The sequence below is a fragment of the Sciurus vulgaris genome (genome assembly GCF_902686455.1).
Source record: "Sciurus vulgaris genome assembly, chromosome: 16".
NCBI classification, from domain to species: domain Eukaryota; kingdom Metazoa; phylum Chordata; class Mammalia; order Rodentia; family Sciuridae; genus Sciurus; species Sciurus vulgaris.
In genome coordinates, this window is record NC_136477.1 from 28,228,164 (window position 1) to 28,249,830 (window position 21,667).

At 39.1% G+C, this 21,667-nt stretch overlaps 2 protein-coding genes across 2 annotated transcripts in view; one reads left to right on the forward strand and one right to left on the reverse strand.

The window, feature by feature from the left end:
• Window positions 1-18,850, reverse strand: part of MLH1 (mutL homolog 1) — a 41,767-nt gene extending 22,917 nt beyond the window's left edge. The window contains exons 1-10 of the mRNA XM_079115868.1: window positions 18,594-18,850; window positions 16,480-16,570; window positions 14,161-14,259; window positions 10,586-10,659; window positions 8,964-9,036; window positions 7,547-7,638; window positions 6,063-6,105; window positions 5,834-5,922; window positions 3,724-3,836; window positions 1,292-1,385 (exon numbers count right to left, since the gene is read on the reverse strand). Coding sequence (XP_078971994.1) covers window positions 1,292-1,385; window positions 3,724-3,836; window positions 5,834-5,922; window positions 6,063-6,105; window positions 7,547-7,638; window positions 8,964-9,036; window positions 10,586-10,659; window positions 14,161-14,259; window positions 16,480-16,570; window positions 18,594-18,709 — 884 coding nt within the window. The 5' untranslated portion in view covers window positions 18,710-18,850. The remainder of the gene's footprint in view (window positions 1-1,291; window positions 1,386-3,723; window positions 3,837-5,833; window positions 5,923-6,062; window positions 6,106-7,546; window positions 7,639-8,963; window positions 9,037-10,585; window positions 10,660-14,160; window positions 14,260-16,479; window positions 16,571-18,593) is intronic.
• Window positions 18,851-19,184: 334 nt separating this feature from the next.
• Window positions 19,185-21,005, forward strand: EPM2AIP1 (EPM2A interacting protein 1; the record flags this gene model as incomplete). Its single annotated transcript, XM_079116161.1, has 1 exon — window positions 19,185-21,005. The coding sequence occupies one exon, from the start codon at window positions 19,185-19,187 to the stop codon at window positions 21,003-21,005; it is 1,821 nt and encodes a 606-aa protein (XP_078972287.1).
• Between the last annotated feature and the right edge of the window lie 662 nt (window positions 21,006-21,667).

Consider the following 21,667-nt stretch of genomic DNA (forward strand, 5'->3'; position numbering starts at 1 on the left):
ACGAGGAAAGTTTGGGGGCATTTGTCAAGACCTCTGCAAGTTGTCTTGCATATTCAAGCAGCATGTAGTCCCTTCCTGTGGACAGCTGTCACCAGAGCCTCTCAGAATGGTAGGGGAGTGCCTCACTGACTTCTCCACCATGCATTCTCCTCAACAAGGTCAGCACCTCAGCCCCCAGTGGTGGGGGAGGGTATGCAGAAGGGGCTCTATCTCAGCCCTTGGCGGAATGGCTGCTCCCTGTCACTTCACCTCTTACTATCTGATCTCCCTTTACTCTAATCCTGTTTATAACTCTTTTTTTAAACTTTCCATGTTCTAACTATTGTATGGCTTCCATTTCCTGTTAAGACACAGACTGATACAGAGATAGAATGTGATAACAGGACCAATTTATCACCTAGTAAGGGAATACAAAAGGGAATCAATAGTTCTTCGTTTAGCTTAAAAATTACTTTTGACCATGATTCCCACCCCTCCCCCACTTCAATCAAAACTAGAACAAAGAGAAAATTACTTTCTAACACAATTTCTGCTCAGAGGGAAAAGGTTTCAGACCTAAGATGTTTCAGAATGAACCATGCCCCATACAAATAAGGCCCTGTTCTTGAGAGGGTGATCTTCTGTCATGTTATGATAAAAATGCCAACGCTATGAAATAAGACAGACTAGTAGTAGAACAAGAAACAGTGGAAACAGATCCTCTATAAATCAGACCCCTACTCAAACTTCTTTTGGGGCAGGGCGCCTCACATTCATTCTGTATTATTCTGTATTTCAAACACCTACTACGGGGTTTGGTCTGTATAAATGCCAGTGCTAAATTATTTATGACCACTAAAATATGATGGCTAAATTATTTAAGTGAACTACTGGGCAATCAACAGTGGACATGCCAAGACAAGAACGTCCACAGAGTAGAAGACTTTCATGGAAGGAAAACTCTAGCTGTTTCAGTTTTTCCAACTGATCTCAGCAGAAGGAACATTCAGAGTTTTTTGAGCACATCTGTCTATTCTGCCTATAAGCTATCCACTCCTCCTGAAGGGGAAAGATATATTATCCACTTTCCTGTCACCAACACAGCAGAGGTTCTCTGTGAGTTTCTGCTAAGTTAGTAAATACATATAGGAAAACTGTGCCTTTTTTCTATGAGAAGGGAGAGAGCATCCTTCCACTAGCAGTGATAGGATTTGCTGATTGGGCAACTAGCAAGCCCAAGTCTTTCACAGAGGACAGCCTGACAGAATTTCTGTTCCTGTGAGAATTGAATGAGGAGTCTGGTGCTACATACCTGAGGTATAGGAATGGGTGTGTGTTTTTGGGCAAATATGCTGCATACACCATTTCTATGGCTTTTCTCAAGGAAGTTGATTCTACCAGGCGATCTAAAAAAAAAAAAAGTAAAGCAACCAGCTTAAAACTGTCTTTATAGGGAGGTCACAGGAGTACACTCACACCAAGCCATTAAATTATCTCAGGAAGAATACCTCCAGAGTGACAGCCACATCAGATTCCCAGGAAGAAAGGCCCCTATGCCTCTTATCACCTCCCAGCATCTAAGTATGGGCTTGGGACTCACTCCTCTCATCCAAAAGCAGAAGGGATGAAAGGCAATAAATTCTGTCTCTCCACCTCCCTTCCCCTCAATCAGTCCATGTGGATTAGTTGTGCCCTTGTTGGGTCCAGCAGAAAATATGATCTCAGTTCTTAGATTTTCATTCTGCAAAAAACATACTGTCTACCTATCACATGTGTCAAATCCTGGGAGAAACTATGCTGGTGAATGATTAATTCCAATTCCAAGTGGTCAGCACTATCTTACAGAGGCGCATGCTACATGGTGGGATGAAAATAGCTAACTCTGTTTAGGGAATTTCAAAAGTGGGGATTCCATACCAAGTAATAAAAGATAAGAATTAGTTTTCTAGAATTTCGGGCAGTGTAAATGTCTGACTGAATGTTTAAGGTAATTCAGAAAATGATGCAAGTTTAGAGTTGGGTATATTACAATACAGACTGGGAGAAATAAGATTAAAATCAGAGGAAATATCTGGGTTTAGAAAAAAACTTTCTGCTAGGACAGATTTTAGAAAACTGGCTGATGATCTGTTGTCCTAACTGTAGCCAAGGATATTGCACATCGTTGTATTTCCAACAAGAAGAGAGGCCATAATTTTTACAAATAAGGAGACTATTATTTACATGCTCACCATATCCACAGCCTCGGCAACAATGTGCTTATACTCTGTAACACATGCCCTGATCACTCAGGCCAGAAGCTGACATGGGACCTGACAAAAAGGACAGCTGGAGACCTTCTGCTGAGACTTCTAAACTTGAGACTGGCCAAAGGAATGTTCTTTGTCTCTGCCACCTAGGTGAGCCTGCACAGTGTGTAACTGAAAGAATCTGACCTTTCTTTGCTACTGAGAATCTGGCATCATGAAGAGATTTGAAGAGACTCTGGTAAGAATCCCCAGAAAAACAGACACAGGCGAGCCAGAAGGCACTTATACTGATTCTTGCTCGTCTATTCTGGAGCCAACAGTGTGTGTTATGAACCAGCTGTTCTTTGTAGTTAGGAAAAATCTAATGAAAATTATTTTGTGAGCCTTACATGCACCCAGCTATGTTATCCATCAGGTTTCAATCCTTCCTAATGCAGTAGAAAAAAACTCTGCTAATATGAGTTTAACAGAATCTGTCTATAAAACTATTGACTCTCCCATTACTCTTTCTATATTGCTTTGAATAACTGCTACAAAACATGCCTAATTTGTGACATTTTATTGTTATTATTATTATTACCATTATTATTATTATTCTTTATTGCTATAAGTGGAAGAGGAGAATATAACATTACAACAGCAAACAAAACAAAAATTACAAAGTTATCATGAAATACTTTACACAAAAAGGTAAAGAAGTTATAAGAAACTGAACACATGTAAAGATGCGTGTTATTTCTGGAAGGAAAACTGAGACTGTTTGGGATTATGTTTTGTTTTTTCTTTATCAAACAAAACCTTGTTAACAATTAAGTTACAAAAGCAGAACACGAAATAATATTTACTTAGTATCATGTAAACAAGTCGGTAGAAAGGTAAGGATTGGAAAGCAATTTGGGAAGAATCAAACACATTTAGTTAATTTCCTCTCTAATTTTAGAACTGCTCTTTGTATCATAGATTTCATTCTTTAAAAAGAAATCTTAAGGATGTTAAAACTCAGTATGTTTACTGTAATAGCAATATCTATACCTAACATGTCAGTCTCTTTTTCTTTTTTTTTTTTTGCGGTACTGGGGATCTAATTCAGGGCCTTGTGATTGCGAGGCAAGCACTCTACCAGCTGAGCTATCTCCCCAGCCCACACGTCAGTCTCTTGTCTGTCTGTCTCTCTCTCCTGGTATGTCCTGCTGATCTAAAGGCAGAGCAAAGCTCTGCTTAGGTCATGCTGTAGGGGTCCAGCAGGTAAGGTGCTGGTTCACAGGGACTGTGATGCTTTTTCCTGGGATCCTCTTACAGGCAAGAACCAGACCATGGCAGCACAAATCAGAGGGCCAAGCACAAATTTTGGACAAAAATTATAAATGTTTACTAATCAAATCAAATTTGGCACAGGGTTCCCCATGTATAATCAAACCTCCGAGTTACGAATTTTTGCAGGGTACCATAAAATTCTCTGTGTATATGTGTACATACTTAGTTCCTTTATACTTACGGTTGATGAAGAGTAAGAAAATGCACTTCTTCACTGAGTAGTTTGCATTGGATATGTAGCCATTCATTTTGAAAGCTAGGGTTTTATCCTCACACCCAACTTCTATCAGTTCTCTGGTTAGAAAAGATAAATTTTGAGACCTCTGAAAACACTGGAAAACTCAAACATTATAAAATAATCAGAATCAGAAAACACACAGCTCCTTTCCATAGAGTAACTTGGCCAAATGAGGACCTCTGAGACTTAGTTCATTGAGGTCCTCTGTGCCTCCATCAGTACATCTGTCTATCCATCTATCCAATTGTCCATCCATCCATCCAATCCATCTATCCACTCACCCATCCACCAACACATAGCTACACATGTTCACCCACCTACCCATGCAGTCAGTGTTGTCAAGCACTTATGCTATATATGAAGCACTACTCTAATTGCTGGGATATAAAGATAGATCCAAGCTCTGAGACCTTGTTTTGTTGGAAGTTTTATATTTCTTAGTAACTAAATCCCAGAGTTAAAATTCCAGGAACTCATTTCTGCTTAACAGCTTATTATAATGCTTGGCACCACAATGGGCTCCAATGTGTTGTTCCCCAGATTGTGTTTACTGGGGAGAGGAGGTTAAAGTGAAAAACTGCTTGGATATGCCACACATCTCTGCCTGAAGGCCATCCCAAGAACTGATCCTTCTAGCAGGACAGCTAACCCATTGGCAGTTAGTTAATTCCTATTTATTCTTTACATCTTAAGGATTATTTCTTCAAAGATACTTCTCTGACTATCCCTCTCTCTGACCCAAAATTCTGCCATCATGCCCTGAGTTTTTTCTTTGAGGCATCAAGCACGATCTGCTTATGAATGACATAATGATCTCCTGTGTCTTTCCAACCGGAGAGTTCTACTAGGGCAAGAATTGTTTCTGTTTTGTTTACTACTGTATCCCCACCATATATCCTAGCCTAGCACTTGAGGAACAACTGGCACTCACTAAGGTTTGCTGGTGGATGGTGGAAGTTTTTCCTGCAGTAATGTGTGCTCTGGGTACCTGGGTGGAGGATATAGCGTCAGGTGTTTCCCATACACACTGAACCTGTAAACCCTTTCATCCCAAAATGTCTCAAGAGGTTGGTGTTCTGGAAACCTACTTTGGAAAATGCTGCTCTGGGGGATTTCTAATCTCTTACAATTCCTAGGAATTTCCCTTATTTTGAGTTTTAAAGTTTAGTCAATAATCTGAAAAGTAACACTGTAGCACAGAGCCCTCTCTGCTCTGAGGGCAGTTTAAAAAGATTAACTCATTTACACTTATCTAGAAAGAAAAGGGTAAAGAGAATGAATAATTTGTTCTTCAAAGTAGAAAACTGGTACTTGGACTGCTGATGCTTTTAAGATTTCTGGGAAAATAAGTGAAGTGAGGGGCTGTCCTAATCTCTCATGCATCTGTGTATCCACAGCACTTACTGCATGCCTGGCACATGGAAGGGTCTCAGCATTCTTCCCCTCAGATTATGACATGGGCAATCTGAGCTTCGTGAATACCTGAGATTTAGCTAGGAGTCTACAATGGAAATGGTGACTTTTACAAGCAGATGGTAGCACCAAGAAGGCTCTGCAGCACAAGTAAGCTCCCCTCTTAGGCTTTCCTGACAATGAAGATTTGGTGATACCTGAGATCAAGTCTCCAAAGGCAGGAAATATTTTATTTGTGTTTATACCTAACTCTAGCCTGGAACATGGGAGGAGATTAAAAAATGTTGAACAATAAATAAAATGGAATTCTAAAGTTATGATAATGCAAATACAAGGAAAAGAGGAAGCAGTAAAGGATGACAGAATTCTAATACGCTACCAGTATTCTAAAGACAAAGACCAGGAGAAAACACACTGATTTTCAGCCACAGCAGCTAGAAGGCAATGCATACCCTGGAAATGTCAATTATGTGAAATAATAATTCTATTTAACCTGAAGCATGAAAACAAGTCTGTATATTTGACTAAAGCAAACTCTTAAGGCAGGTGCTATCTTGGGATTACAAAATAATGTGATGGGATGAAAAAATAAAAATAAGAAATACAAAAAGATTTTCTAAAATATAGGTTATCAACATACCGGCTAACAGCATTTCCAAAGATGGAGCGAATATTGTCCACGATTGTGGCATTGGGTAGTGTTCTGACATCAGTTACTGTCTCGCCTTGCTAATAAACAAATAGAAGACACAATGACTTACTGTTTCACAGTTGTGACTGCAACATGATAACCTTATCACCACAGGCAAACTATTGAAAATCCCCTTTTGTCATAATACAAAACCATCCCTCAGAAATCAAGAACTTACTTTTTTAACTGAGAAGCTAATGCCTGAATTGTGTATTGAATATCTGGAAATAAAAACAAAATAAATGATAAGCAAAAAATAGCAGAATACAAAATATATGTCAGAGACCCCTTTTAGTTAAATAACCCCATAAATCAGTAGAGCTAAAGGATTGAATCAAAGATATATACAAACAAAAAATATCTCAATACATCCTATATTACCCTCAGAAAATGAACAGCAGAGACCTTACAGAGTTTTCAACGCTAAAAAGGGACTAAATCAAACCAAATACAGGGTTTCTTTCTGGTTTTTATAGGTTACTGACTGGACTCAAGGATCTCTCAACATAGTCTCTTCTTTATCTGCAGTTTTAGTTTCAGAGTGTCCAAAAGGGCCTGTGTGGCCTCCAGGACATCTTGAGAAGCTACCTTTAACAGCCCCTACAGACTTTTATTCTCTCTCAGATCCCTCAATGGACCCTCCTCCCAGGCTTCTTCACTGCCCCTAGATCCTGTTCCAGTATCTCCCAACCTTTGCTTGGTTGGCCATTATTTCTCTTCTCTCTATGGTCCCTATGAACTGAAATATAAAATCTAGAAAAATGCACTGAAGTAACAAATAATATTTCATTTTATCATACCCGAGAACCAAAACTTCAAACTTCCTTTACTTTCAGAATATAATGAATGGTCTGACACTGATTTATAAATTCCAGGGGGGAATAAATAAACAATGTATAAATCTGTGCCAGTTTCTTAGGGAAAAGTCTAATTCACTTTAGGTTTCTTTAGAAATACTGAAAAACAATTAACATACCCCTATTACAGTTCAAGAAAATGTGGGTTTAGAGAGCCATTTGTAGCAGTAGATTAAGTCAATCACGATAATAATGTTGTTTTCATCTATCCTGAATCCCCTCTTCTACTTCTGATAGCCATCTCTAAGCTTCCCTTGGGAAACTACCTCTGTCCTGTTCCCATTCTACCTGATGCACTCTTAGTAAGACTGCCAACCAAGAAGTGTCCATCCCATAGCCATGGGCACATGCTCACGTGACCCAAGCTATGTCAATCAGATGTACTCTCCAGGAAACATACACTACAGCAGGGTCAGAAAAAGAATAAATACAACTGAAGCAGGATTACAATGCTAAAATCCTGAAGGCACGCTGATTTTTGTCATCTCTAAGAAGCAGCTGTCCACACCTTTATCCACTTAGTGAATAGCTTCTAGTCTTCCAATAAATTTATGTTCACCTCAAGGTAGCTAAGGTCAGTTTGTTTTAGTTGCTACTAAAGAACCCTCAATGATATAAAGAACAACTGCTCTCTCCTGGGCGGATGAGAAAAAGTTCAGAATTGGTGACAACTTTGATAAGAATAATATGTTTGCCAGCATAGCTGTTTACTACTTAGCTCAGAAATGGTTCTCAATGTCTAAGCACCAAAACATTCCTTTGATGACAGATCTCAGAGACTCTTCTCCCACATTTTGGACTATACCTGCCAACAACTTCCAAAATTTTTCCATACTCTTCACTTGGATTTTTTAAAGCTTTTCTCCTTGTGGTTATGTTGTAAAAAAGATCCTCCACCTGAACAAAAGATTGATTTTTCTTGTAAATTCATAGAAGAACATGGAAATAAAAGCTCACGTTGTTCACATAGAGCTGAGTTCTAAGGCAGTAAATTCAAAGATATTTACTAGCAACATACTTCTAAGAATTGACTGGGGAAGTAGGCAACACCGATAAAGGAATTGAAGGATATTTTTTTCTGCCTCTCACTTTCATTCATTGATTTCTAAACTATAGGGGCTATCTCCTTTGTAATTTTTTTTTTTTTTTTTTTTGTGATGCTGGGGACTAACCCAGAACCTCATGCATGCTAGGCAAGTGCTCTACCATTGAGCTACATCTAGGCTCTTTGCTTTGTACTCAAAATATGAAGACAAAATTTAAAGCAGTCTTGCTCAGGAGAATGCATGATGTGGGGGGCCACACATGTGCATTTATAAACAATGACAATATCACATGGCATTTAAAGATATTTTTCAAACTAAGGATAATCACAAAATTTCTGAGATCATTTGGAGTTTCTGCAAATCACACTACAGACCCCCTGGTAAGGCTCCTTGTTAACATGCACTCCGAAGCACATATTCATTTCTGCCTATTGCATGCTTCATCATGCCCAGGTGTTAAAATGTCAGAATGACCTTCAAGGAGATGTATTCTAGTTGGGATTTGTAGTGTAGGGACAGAGTACACAACACAACAGCAGGTGCTTTGTGGGATCACAAAATGGAAAGGGACTAACCAAGGCACTCGAGAAATAAGGTAGCATGATGGACTTCCTTCTGACAAATGATATAATAACATAATCTACCAAAAACACTTTGAGGCAGTGCCCCTAATCTTTGTTCCATTTTTTAAAATAAATTTATTTTTTTACTTGTAGGTAGATACAATACCTTTATTTTTATGTGTTGCTGAGGATTGAACCCAGGGCCTCACATGTGCTAGGTGAGCACACTATCACTGAGCCACAACCCCAGCCCTTCTTCGTTCCATTTGATAGATGAGAAAACTTGTTAAGTGACTTACCTTTGGACACAACCATCAACTGACGAGGCTGGGACTTCAAGTTATGTTCTCTGGAGCCGACCTTAATGTTTTTTCAGTGCTAACTATGCTGCCACTGATTTTTGCCATCCCAATAAAGAATCTTTCAGACCCTCACTAAAGACAAGGGGGTAGGCAGGCTACCATGCCATAAAACTATTTTTCTTGATTACAAGGTGATATCTTTGGCCTTCTATTCATGAGCAAATATTAATTTTATTATCACCCTAAAAACTCCAAGCCATTTATTTTTCAATATTTATACAAAGCTCTTTTTCAACAATTTACATTCTTACCGTGATCTGGGTTCCTTGATTCCCTGCACATGGTTTAGGAGGAGCTTTCAGCTTTCCATCTGAGTAACTTGCTCTAATAGAAATTATGCAACATTATTAACACCTAATAGAAAATGAGATACTTATCCAAAGGGTAAAAAAATCATACCAATACATTAAAATAGTCATATTATAGATTCTCTTAATTACTTACCTTTTTTCCCACTACTTCCATGCTAATTTAAAAAATGGTCCCTGTTCTAGCAAATTTTAATTTTTAGCTGCTAAAAACTACAGTTTTGCCACTGCCTAAGACAACAGTAAATGTTTGCTATAATTTTGCAATCACTGATTGAGGAGCAACCATGTACCAGGCCTGTGGAAGCTCTGGAAATAAAGAAAGGTCTTAGAAAAAACACTTGCCCTAGGGAGGGACAGACTTTTACCTAAAGCTAAGTGATCTACAGAAGGAGCCATATGGTTTGGGTGGGAGTGAGGGTAGGTGAAAGCATCAGAGGAGAAAGGACAGTTCACCTGGACTTCACGGAGGAAGGAGTCAGGTGGAGACAGCAGGAGGGACCATTTAAGAAGGGAAAATAAACGAAAGCATAGAAGCTCTGAAAACGTGGCAATTAGGAATGTGTGGTGAGAAGAGGCTGGAAGGGCAGACTAAGAACATACTGAGAGTACACTGGTTGCCAAGATGACAGCTCCGGACTTCATTCTGCCACAGAAGGGAAGATGCTAGAGGTCCCAGACAGCGGCACAACATCATCCCAGAGGACAAGAATTAATTTGGGGCACATTAATTCATAACTGTCTCCTTGTTTGTGATATGATTCAAATCATAGCAGCCCACCCAGATGTGAGGGAATTATAATTCACACCAAGTCAACTCCCCTAACCTCCAGGCTGCATACTCTGTGAAGTGCTCATTACTTCACACATTTGTCTGCTGAAAAAGACTAAGGAAATAGTCTTTTGTTCTCTATTTTGATTTACAAATAATCTGTATGTCTAATTTTTTTTTTTTTCTTCTTTTTTGGCATTAGTTGGGTAATCCTACCTGTCTTCAACTAGCGAATAGCTAGGGCATATAAAAACAAAGTGCAATTTTGATTCCCTGAATTCCACTTTCATTCTGATCCAGGGCCATTCATCAGCCTCTGGAAATTGTGCCAGCAGAATAGCCAGTAAGGAGCCACACATGGGAAGGCAAGCCAGCCCAGGAACACAAGGATGGCAGGGACCTCGTAGCTCAGGAGCCAGCAAAGGTACTATGAGCCTTCGGCATCCCAATCACAGCCCTGTGATCAGCCCAAAATGATACCCTACTAAACGGCAAAGAGGCAGAACTAACATCAGCAGCCACCACTTACTCAGAATATTTATGTGTAAAATATACATCTTGCTGGACACTTATAATACATTACATTTTATCTTTAAAGAATCCAAGAAATAAGAATATCACTTAGTAATCATCCCTGTGAATTATCAACTTAGCAACAGGGAGCAAAGTAAACTTACCCAAGATCTCAGCCAAAAAAAAGATCATGCTGGTGTTTAGGTAGATTACTCTGAGATCCAGGCAAAAAGTACATTTCAAGATGAACACACAGGAGTAAAAGAAGTTAGCACTATACCTGTATGCACACTTTCCATCAGCTGTTTTGGTTGTAATAGTAACATGAGCCACATGGCTTATGCTGGCCAAAGCCTAGAGAAGAAAAGGAAATGAAATGAAATAAAAACACACTGCTCAATCTCCTATCTCATCAAAGGGGAAAGGTTATCTATATTGCCTCTTTCATTTTGCATTCACCTGTGACAATAATAAGCACTTTGATGACATATTTAAAGAGACGATATAAAATTGAATCAACAGCATAATCACTAGAACATGAAAAAATATTTCTTAATCCAAAATCTAACACATTAAAGCATTAATGTGTTAACAGCAATTATGTTCAGGTGGTAGAACTATAGGCATTGTATTAGTCAGCTTTCTGTTACCATAACAAATACCTGAAATAAATAACTTATAAAGAGAAAAGGCTTATTGTGGTGCACAGTTTTAGAGATTCAGTCCATGATGAGTTAGCCCCTGTGCTTTTGGTCATGTAGCAAGGTGCAATAATGGGGAGGAGCATGGGTAGGGGCTGGGAGAGTAAAATCATTCACCTCATGGCTGTGGGATGCCAAAGAAAAAATGAAAAAAAGATTATTTTGGTTGTGCCTCCTTAAAGGGCACACCCCCAATGATCTGAAGACCTACTAGGCCCACCTCTTAGAGTTTCCAACAATGCCAAGCTGGGAACCAAGCCTTTAACATATTGTCTTTTGAAGACCCAAGGCCTCATGCATGCTAGGCAAACATACTACCACTGAGTCTCACCTATAACCCCTCCAATAAATTTTAAAACTTGCCTTCAGAAATGGATAATGAAATCACTCCAAATAGATGATGCTATAAATTGTTACTCAAAACTATTTTTGTATAAGCAATGACATGTTTAGAAATATAAAATTTTAACTACACAATTAAGACAAAAAACATATTTTAGAAACTGGTTTCCTGCTCCTTTGGGATCTATATCTCTTTTCACTAGGACAACATAGTACACAAAGATGCCACCCAGAAGCTGTGCTATAATGGGTTCTGCATGACAGCATCTACACACTTGAGGTAGGTTTAGTTCATTAAAAGGAACACGGCTCTACTTGGGAGGTTGAGGCTAGAGGATCACTTGAACCCAAGAGTTTGATACTAGCCTGGGTAAAAACAAAAAACTAAAAAGGAACATGGCTCAGGCTCAGAAATTACTTTGTCATAGTTGGATTCCTTGGTTTATGTAATTTTCATCATTAAAAAAAAGCAAATGATTTGGAGACCTGTGTAAGGAAGGACACCAAATATATACAGTAGTACAGTACTAAACAACATCTGGAAGAGAGAGTAACACTATACATGGCACAGTAGATTGTCCTGCTGTTTCAAAGAGGCATTTTTGCTGAGGAAAACAAATGGACAGGAGGCAAGGATCTGGGTTCAATTTCCCACTCTGTCACATTCTAGCTGTGTGCCCTGGCTATGTTTTTCAGTATCTTTTTCCTTGTATAAAACAGGGCTACTGACAAAACCTACTCTGTGGGGCTACTATCAGAAGTAAGAGTTAATACACACATCTGCTGAGAACCATGGCTGGCACAAAGAAACCCTCAATAAATCTCCCCTGTCTAATTACAGTGAGATAATAGCCCTGAAGATGTTCCATAGCTAAGCCAATGCTCCAGAAGACCGTGGACTTGGAAAGTGACCCAGGGAATTTCAAAGCCAGAATGAAACTGTATTCCTGGAGCTTGACCTGAGGTAACCTCAAGGCACTGTCTCTTGGAAACTTCCTATCAGGAACAATTTGAGGGTCAGGATGAGCATAAGGGTGCTTGAGAACACTCTGGTTTGAAATAAATTGAACAAAATTACACAGATTAGATCAGAGATACCTTTTAATTTTTAAAAATTAAGTAAAAGTAATACATGCCCATGACGAAAAAAAAAATTCAGGAACTATAGAAAGCCCTGAAATGAAACTAGTAGGCTTCTTTCCTCTCCTCTACCTTCACTCTTGTTTTCCCAAAATAACTACCCTTAACAGTTTCTCTGGTCCTCTACAGCCTCCAGAAAGGAATAGACCCACTGAGCCCCAAGTCTTCTGACCTCTAGAAGTATAGGATAATAAATTTGTGTTGTTTTATGCCACTAAGTTTGTGGTAATATCAGGGGATTAGCAATGAGAAAATACTACCAATTGTTTTAAAAATATGTCTACTTTTACCTAGCATTTTACTTTTATAAATTTATCCTAAGAAAATAACAAAATGCAGTATATTCAACAAAGCTTTACATTGGAAAAAATGGCAGAGCCTAAAGGCTCAACAGGAAGTCATTTGAACAAATTATAGTATATATACATAATAAAATAATGTGTACCCATCAAAAACTATGTAGGCCTGTATTCACTGGATGAAAAAGTATCCACAGGAGTTAAATCATAAAAATAGAAGACTCCATTTCAGTCCTAAAAGTATTTTTGTTTATTTTCCATATCATGTATTCCTATAACTTTACCCACAAATATTTTAGAGTATATCTTAAAAGATAAGAACTCAAATTAGGGCTGGGGAGATAGCTCAGCTGGTAGAGTGCACAAGGCCCTGAGTTCAATCTCAAATTAACCCCATGATATTTTATAACAAGAGACTTAATAATTTAGTCAATCTGTGTTCAATACTTTCAAACATTTCAAACATGTCTCAATCTTTTTTACACTTTGCTCACATTAGGATTCAATAAGCTCTAGTAAATGAAGTGGATTCATAAAGCTTTTTTTCAGAGGGGACCAGGGATTGAACCCGGGGGCACTTAACTACTGAGCCACATCCTCAGCCCTTTTATGTATTTTATTTAAAGATAGGGTCTCACAAGGCTTAGGGCCTTGCTAAGTTGCTGAGGCTGGCTTTGAACTCTTGATCCTATTCCCTTAGCCTCCCAAGCCCCCGGATTAAAGCCATGTGCCACTGCACTGGGCTTTCATAAGGCCTCTTAAATCTCTTTTAATCTATAGGTGCTTGTTACCCTTCTCTACTATTGCTTGACTACTATGTTTTCCATATATTGCTACTTGGATTTAAGTATTGAGCACATTCACTTGTTATGTTTTGTTTTTGGTGGTACTGGGGACTGAACCCAGGACCTTACATGTTAGGCAAATCCTTTACCATTAAGCTACACCCCCAATATTCTTTAAATTTTGTATTTTGCAACAGGGTCTCACTAATTTACCCAGGCTGGACTTGAACTTGTAATCCTCTTGCCTCAGCCTCCCTAGTAGCTATGATTACAGGCATGCACTACCACACCCAGTTCCGCATTTCATTTTTTGATAAGAAAACTTCATAAGTGGTTTTGGGTATTTTTATCAAGAGACACATAACATCTGGATTCTCTGTAGATAAAAGAGTTTATGGCATCTTAAATATTTATGAACAATTTTCAGTCCTGGAAAACAATTTAATTGTTGATTCAATTTGCATATATTAAATAAGTAAAAAATATCAAATTTTATTTACTTCTCATATTGAGAAATATATGCTGAAATGACAGAAATGTCATCATCATGTGAGGATATTTTACACATTTCTTTAAACTTTAGCTTACCTCACCCCGAAAGCCATAGGTAGAAATATGGGCTAAGTCTTCAAAGGACTGCAGTTTACTTGTAGTGAACCTCTCACACACAATATCCAGATCTTCCTTCTAGAAGATTTAAAAAAGAAAGTAAATAATTATGTTACTCATTTTTCTACATCTTCCTGAATTTTCGTTTTATCAATTTCATTTAGGAAAAAATTTCTCTTAGAAGAGTTTTTAAATTAGCGGTGACTTCCTCACTTGGTATCCAGAATATCACATTGTCTTGGCATTCTTACTTTCCTACTAGGCTGTGCCTTTTCAGGATCATTTGCTCTTCCCACCTCCTGACACTGGAGTAACCCAGGATTTCATTCTTGAACTTCTTCCTTATCTACACTCATATATTGATGATCTTATTCAGTCTCCTGGCCTATATTTTTAAATAAGAAAAACTTTTAAATATCTACAACTTTTAAAATTGTAATCAAGTACATGTTAACATAATACTTTCATCTTAACCATTTTTAATTATCCAGTTCAGTGGCATTAAGTACATTCACAGTGTTGAGCAACCATCACCACCATCCATCTCCAGAACTTTCTCATCTTCCCCAAAATGAATATCTGTACTCAATAATCAATAACTCTCCATTCTGCATCTTCCCCCAATCCCTGGGAATCATCGTTCTACTTTCAGTATGATGCATCTGACTATTCTAGAAACCCCATATAGTAGGAAGCACATATTTGTCCTTCCGTGACTGACGTATTTCATTTAACATAATGTCTTCAAGGTTCATCTATGTTGTAGCATGTGTCAAAATTTCATTCCTATTTAAGGCTGAATATTATCCCTTTGTGTACGTATGCATCACGTCTTGTTCATCCATTCATCTGGTGATAGACACTTGAATTTTACCAGTTGACTATCATGAATAGTACCACAATAAACATGAGTATACAAATATTTGTTCAAGTACCTGCTTTCACTTTTGTATGTACACAGATGTGAAACTGTTGAAACGTATGGCAATTCTGTTTAATTTTTTGAGTAAACACCATACCATTTTTCATAGTGGTCACACTATTTTAAATCCTCATCAGCAATGCACAAGGAGTCCAATTTCTCTACCTTTTTGCCAATACCTGTTACTTTTCTTTTCTTTTGATAATAGCAATTCTAACGGGTATGTGGTTTCTCACTGTGACCTGTATTTGCATTTTGTGCTTGACTAATGCTAAGCATCTTTTATGCCTTTTGACAGTATCAAAATGCAGATGACTCCCAAATTTTTACCTGCAAACTACACACTGCATTCCAGACCCTCAGCACAGCTCAAAGAGAATCTTAAATTTGATGTGCTCCAAAATAAACTTCCTATCTTCCCCAAATCTGTTTCTTCCATAATCTTTCCAATTTAGTAAATGGCAATTTTTTTCCTCATTTATGCAGGTCAAAACCTTAAAATTAATCCTGATTTCTCCTTTCATTCAACATCACAAATTCTGAGAGCTTTGCCTTCATAATTAACTCAGGATCACATTGCTTCTTACCTCTCTTTGGCAGCCAAATTGGTCCAAGGCACTATCATCCCCTCCTAAATTGCTGCAAGAGCCTCCTCACTGTTCCTGCCCTGTCCCTCTGCAGTTTATTTTCCCACATGGCAAAGGACTTTTTATAAAATCACCAAATCATATAAAACTTTGCTTAAAACCTTCTAGTAGTATCCTAACAAAGTCACTAAAAAAGCCAACAGTTTTACCATGTCCCACAAGGTCCAGCATATTCTCGCTCTGACCTCATCTGGTTACTCTTCCCTTGTTCAACCTGCTCTTTGTGGGTCCTTAAATGTTAGGCATTCTTCCTATCTCATGTCTTTGTCTTTTCTGTTCTCTCTGCCCAGAAGACTCATCCTTTGAATAGTTTCATGACTTGCTCCTTGATCTCCACATCTCTCCTTAAATATCATATATACTAAAGATTTCCTGAATCATTTAAGTTGCACTCCTACGCACTCCCCCACTCTTTCCCTAGCTTTAGTTTTCTCCAGAGTACTTAATGCCATCTGACAAACGATTTATTACACCTGTTTGTTTACTGTCTCCCATTACTACAATGGAAATACCAGATGAGAAAGGATTCTTGTTTATTTTGTTCACTGTTATATCCACAGAACAGTACATAACAGAGAGCACATAACTACTGTTCGTGTTGAATTGTTCAGTCAAAAATGACCAACTACAAAAGCCTAAAGTTTCCATTATAGGGAAAGGTTCTGCATTTTCCTGCAGAGATATCACAGGAAGCACACAAATATCCTCCTTTCCTGAGGTTTTACTTACCCTGATTCCAGTGCCATTGTCCTGGATCTGAATCAACTTCAGACCTCCCTCTTTAACAACCACTTGAATACTTGTGGATTTTGCATCTAAACTGGCAAATCAAACAGAAAATAATGTATCAGTCTGCAACTATTCTATTGCATGTATTTTAATATGTGTCAAGCAATAACAACAAACTCCAAAAAATACAAGTGTTAATGTGTTTTTCCTTTGTTTTACAGACTCCATGTCCACATCACATGAATTCACATATTATGTGAGACAGAAGAAAGAACAACAATCATTTCCAATAGGTCATTCAGCACTATTTCTATTCTTTTAGGGAAAATATAAGTCAGAAGTAAGATCCAGACTACATCATGTACAACCAGAGAAATGAAAAGTTGTACTCCATTTGTGTACAATGAATCAAAATGCTGTTATGCATAACTAAATAGAACAATTAAAAAAAAAAAAAAAGAAGATCCTTTCAGCAAATGTGTCTTTCCCCTCAACTAATTTTACTATCAAATTTACTCTGGTTCTAATGTCACTTTTAAAAATCCTAAATGTTTTTCTTTACTATTCCCTTTTCTTTAATAAAATATAGTCAGGTGTGACAGCACACACCATAATCCTAGCTACTCTGGAGGCTGAGGCGGTGGGATCAGAAGTTTGAGGCCAGCCTGGGTACCTAGGGAGACTCAAAATAAAAAGGTTTGGGGATGCAGCTCAGTGGTAGTGTGCCTCTAGGTTCAATCCCCAGTACTACCAAAAACAAAACAAAAGAAATAAACAGAAATGCAGAAAGTTCTTTAAGAATTCAGTAAATCTGTGCTTTCACAGAGTAGCCTATACAAAGAGTACCTATTAGAGAAAACAAATGCAGCTTGAGACTGCATGAGAAGTTATTGATTTTCTTACAGAAAATTCTTTATTCAGAAATGTTACTTAAATATTAAAGAACTTCCTCAGGAGCCTCTTTATTGACATTGTATTAGTCATCTTGATATATATTAAAAAGAGCCTAACTGGACTCCATATAAAATTTCTGCTTAAAATATTAATTATAAGCCACTGAACTAGTATGTTTAGTTTTGTAGTACAGAATTTGGGCAAACTACAAAAATTGGCTTAAGTTATTCTGTCTGTTCATTTCAACACTGAAAACAAAAGCCAGACTGTGGCTGATATTACCACCACAAATCAAAAGAAAATGTCCCCAGGTTCCCCGTTCCTTTTTTTGGCCTGTCTTCTACCAATTTTCTTCCTTTCCCTCTGTGGTCCTTTCTGACCCACTGCTCTTTCGGTCCCACTGCTCTGAATGGTTTATGTTTTCACGACGAACCTCTCTAGAAACCTATCATTCTTCACCATATTTCTCTTTTTTCTAGTAATGTATGGACTTTACTAACACCAAATGATTTTAATACAAAGGATCTGACAGTCTATGGGTACGTTATAGGCAGGTGTCTTTTGTAAGGTTTACAGTTCACGCCCACTTTTCTTTCCACGTTTTTAATATCTTCGCTCCATAATGTTTGCGACAGTGCCAAGCCCTCGGAATCGACAGATGCCCTAAGAAGTCAGACATCTTCAAAGCGCCTCTCCAGAAAAGGCAGTGAGGTCACTGGCTTGGTAAAAAGGGAATTCAAAGTTAAGTCCAACGTCCTAAAACCCCAACAATTTATTTTGAATATAACGCAAAAGGAATTGTGCCCTTCATATGTATTTCTTGCATGAATAAGAAACTGATAACATGGTATACTCTAAAGAAGGAAGATTTTTTTTTCTCCCACCATAAATTTTTAGACGTCTTTAATTTCGCATCTTCTGCATAATTTTAAGTAGCTCTCTTAGTTAACGGTACCACTAAAGGAAGGCCGAACACACCCCGCCGCTAGCTCCCCACACGGCCCTAGAATTCTAAGTATCGCGAGAACAGGCGAAATTCTCGGTCCCTGGAAAAGGAGAAGGCGGGGCGGGTGCGCGCTCAGGGTTCCAGCGGCCTCCACTGCTACGGGCATGCGCCCTACGCGCCTCCGCCCTAGTCACGGAGGCGTGTCCGCGCCATTCAGAGAAGCGGCCCGTTAAGTCGTAGATTTTAAGTGAACCTGGCTCGACTCCCTCCATACCAGTTTTCAATCATCTCTTTGATTGCATTTGCCGGACGCTGGATAACTTCCCCCGCTGCGATGCGATTCACCACTGTCTCGTCTAGCCGCCGAATAACCCCCGCCACAAGCGACATTTTGGCGCCAGAGAAGCCCGAGCGGCGTCTAGAGGCTCCCCGGAAGTGCCTGCAGCCAATCACTTCAGTTCCTCATGCCCCTGTTCTTCCTTCAATTATGGTTTACACCATCCTGTACCACCCTCTAGCGGCAGCTGTTGATTGGGCAGCTTGAATGCCAGTCACGTTTCTTAACTGCGTGGGCTGCTGGGCCTGTTCCTCTATACCCAAGGCTGCTGCCTCGCACTCGCTTGGGATATGCGCTTGCGTGATAGAAATCACTGTTCTCTCTTCCAATTGGTTTGTTGGTAGGAGCTACAGGGACTACGAAATCTCCAGCCAATAGGAACAGAGATTCCATGGCCGAGGCTGGTGTCCGGCTGCTGAGGTGATCTGGCGCAGAGCGCAGAGCTGCTTGCCGCTACTCGGGCTCCTCCCCTCGCCTTGTGGCCCCTCTGAGGTTGGTCCAGCTCTTGTGGACTCTTGCAGAATGTGGATGACGCCCAAAAGGAGCAAGATGGAGGTCGACGAGGCTCTTGTTTTCCGACCCGAGTGGACCCAGCGTTACTTGGTAGTGGAGCCTCCAGAGGGCGACGGGGCCCTGTGCCTGGTCTGTCGCCGCCTCGTCGCCTCTACCCGCGAACGTGACGTCAGGCGCCACTACGAGGCGGAACACGAATACTACGAGCGGTATGTGGCGGAGGGCGATCGCGCGGCCTTGGTGGAGCGTCTGCGTCAGGGCGACATGTCGTTGAGCACCTTGCTCACTCCAGAGGAGAAAGCCGCTCGTGCAGGCCTCGGGCTCTGCCGCCTCTTGGCCTTGAAGGGTCGCGGCTGGGCTGAGGGGGACTTTGTACACCAGTGCATGGAGATATTGCTAAAAGAGGTACTGCCCGAGCACGTAGGCGTCTTGGAAGGCATTAATTTGTCTCCAGAGATCACAAGGCAGAGAATTCTGAGCATTGACAGTAACCTACGTTGTCAGCTTTTTAACCGAGCCAGACAATTTAAAGCCTATTCCCTTGCCTTGGACGACCAGGCTTTTGTGGCCTATGAGAACTATCTTCTGGTCTTTATCCGTGGCGTGGGCCATGATTTGGAGGTGCAGGAAGACCTTCTGACCATAATCAACCTGACTCATCACTTCAGTGTTGGTGCACTCATGTCGGCGATTCTGGAGTCTTTGCAGAGAGCAGGGCTTAGCTTGCAGCGAATGGTTGGACTCACCACGACCCACACTTTGAGAATGATTGGTGAAAACTCAGGACTGGTCTCATACATGAGAGAAAAGGCCGTGAGTCCCAACTGTTGGAATGTTATCCATTATTCAGGATTTCTTCACTTGGAACTATTGAGCTCTTACGACATAGATATTAATCAGATCATAAATACCATATCCGAATGGATAGTTTTAATCAAGACCAGAGGCGTTAGGCGACCTGAATTTCAGCCTTTACTAACTGAATCTGAGTCAGAGCATGGCGAAAGGATCAATGGACGATGTCTGAACAATTGGCTTAGAAGAGGGAAAACTTTAAAATTAATATTTTCCTTACGAAAAGAAATAGAAGCATTCTTGGTTTCAGTAGGGGCAACAACAGTCCATTTCACGGACAAGCAGTGGCTTTGTGACTTTGGCTTCTTGGTGGATATTATGAACTACCTTCAGGAACTCAGTGAAGAATTGCAAACTAGTAAAGTCTTTGCTGCTTCTGCCTTTGATCATATTTGTACTTTTGAAAGTAAACTGAATTTATTTCAGAGACATATTGAAGAAAAAAATCTAACAGACTTTCCTGCTTTCAAAGAAGTTGTTGATGAGCTTAAACAGCAATTTAAGGAAGATCAAAAAATATTTGATCCTGACAGGTATCAAATGGTGATCTCTCGTCTACAAAAAGATTTTGAGAGACATTTTAAGGACCTCAGATTCATCAAAAAGGACTTAGAACTTTTCTCAAATCCGTTTAACTTTAAACCTGAATATGCACCTATTTCAGTAAGAGTAGAACTGACAAAACTTCAGGCAAATACTAGCCTTTGGAATGAATACAGAGTCAAAAACCTGGGACAGTTCTATGCTGGATTGCCTGCTGAATCTTACCCAATCATCAAAGGAGTTGCCTATAAGGTGGCATCCTTGTTTGATAGTAACCAAATCTGCGAAAAAGCTTTTTCTTATTTGACACGAAACCAACACACTTTGAGCCAGCCATTGACAGATGAGCACCTTCAAGCCCTGTTTCGGGTTGCCACAACTGAAATGGTTCCCAGTTGGGATGATCTTGTGAGAGGAATAAATGAATCTAATCTATAAGCCTTTGTAGTACAACATTGAAAGAATATCAGAAGCAAAAATCTGATTTTTTTTTTTTCCCCCAAGTTTACTAATTTGAATTGTTGGAAAGCACCAACCTTACTACAAGACATCCAAATCAATCACAATTCAGAACTTCTGACAGTTGATTTTTTTTCTCATGTGGCAGCATGGGACTTAAACATGAGAAAACCACCTTTTTTAAAAAACTTAGTTTAATGGCAAAGTCATTGTCTTTTACTTTTATGGTATAATTGATTTTAATATTGACAACATTAGTTGAATTAGAAGTCTGTTTTTAAGGTGTCCTGAAAATACATGCCAAAAATTTTAACTCTTATTTTAATTAAGTTTTAAAAATTTTGATTCCTGTAGTCTGAAGTTAGCAACCCCTTAAGTACTTAAACTAATTTGCAAAAACTCACATAGCAAGTTCATGAATCCAAGAAGGAAAAACATACATACAGTGGAGGTATTTTGTCTAACAAAATGTTTGAGACTATATTTTTAAAACATTTCTGAATCTGAAGTAAATATTGCTAGATTTCCTTCCTCTCACCTTCCCCCATCCACCCCAGTGATACTGATATTACCAATAGAGGAAGTAATCAAAAATTTAGTCAAAGGAGCAAGAATTGTTTTTAGGTTGCTGATTTTAGGAG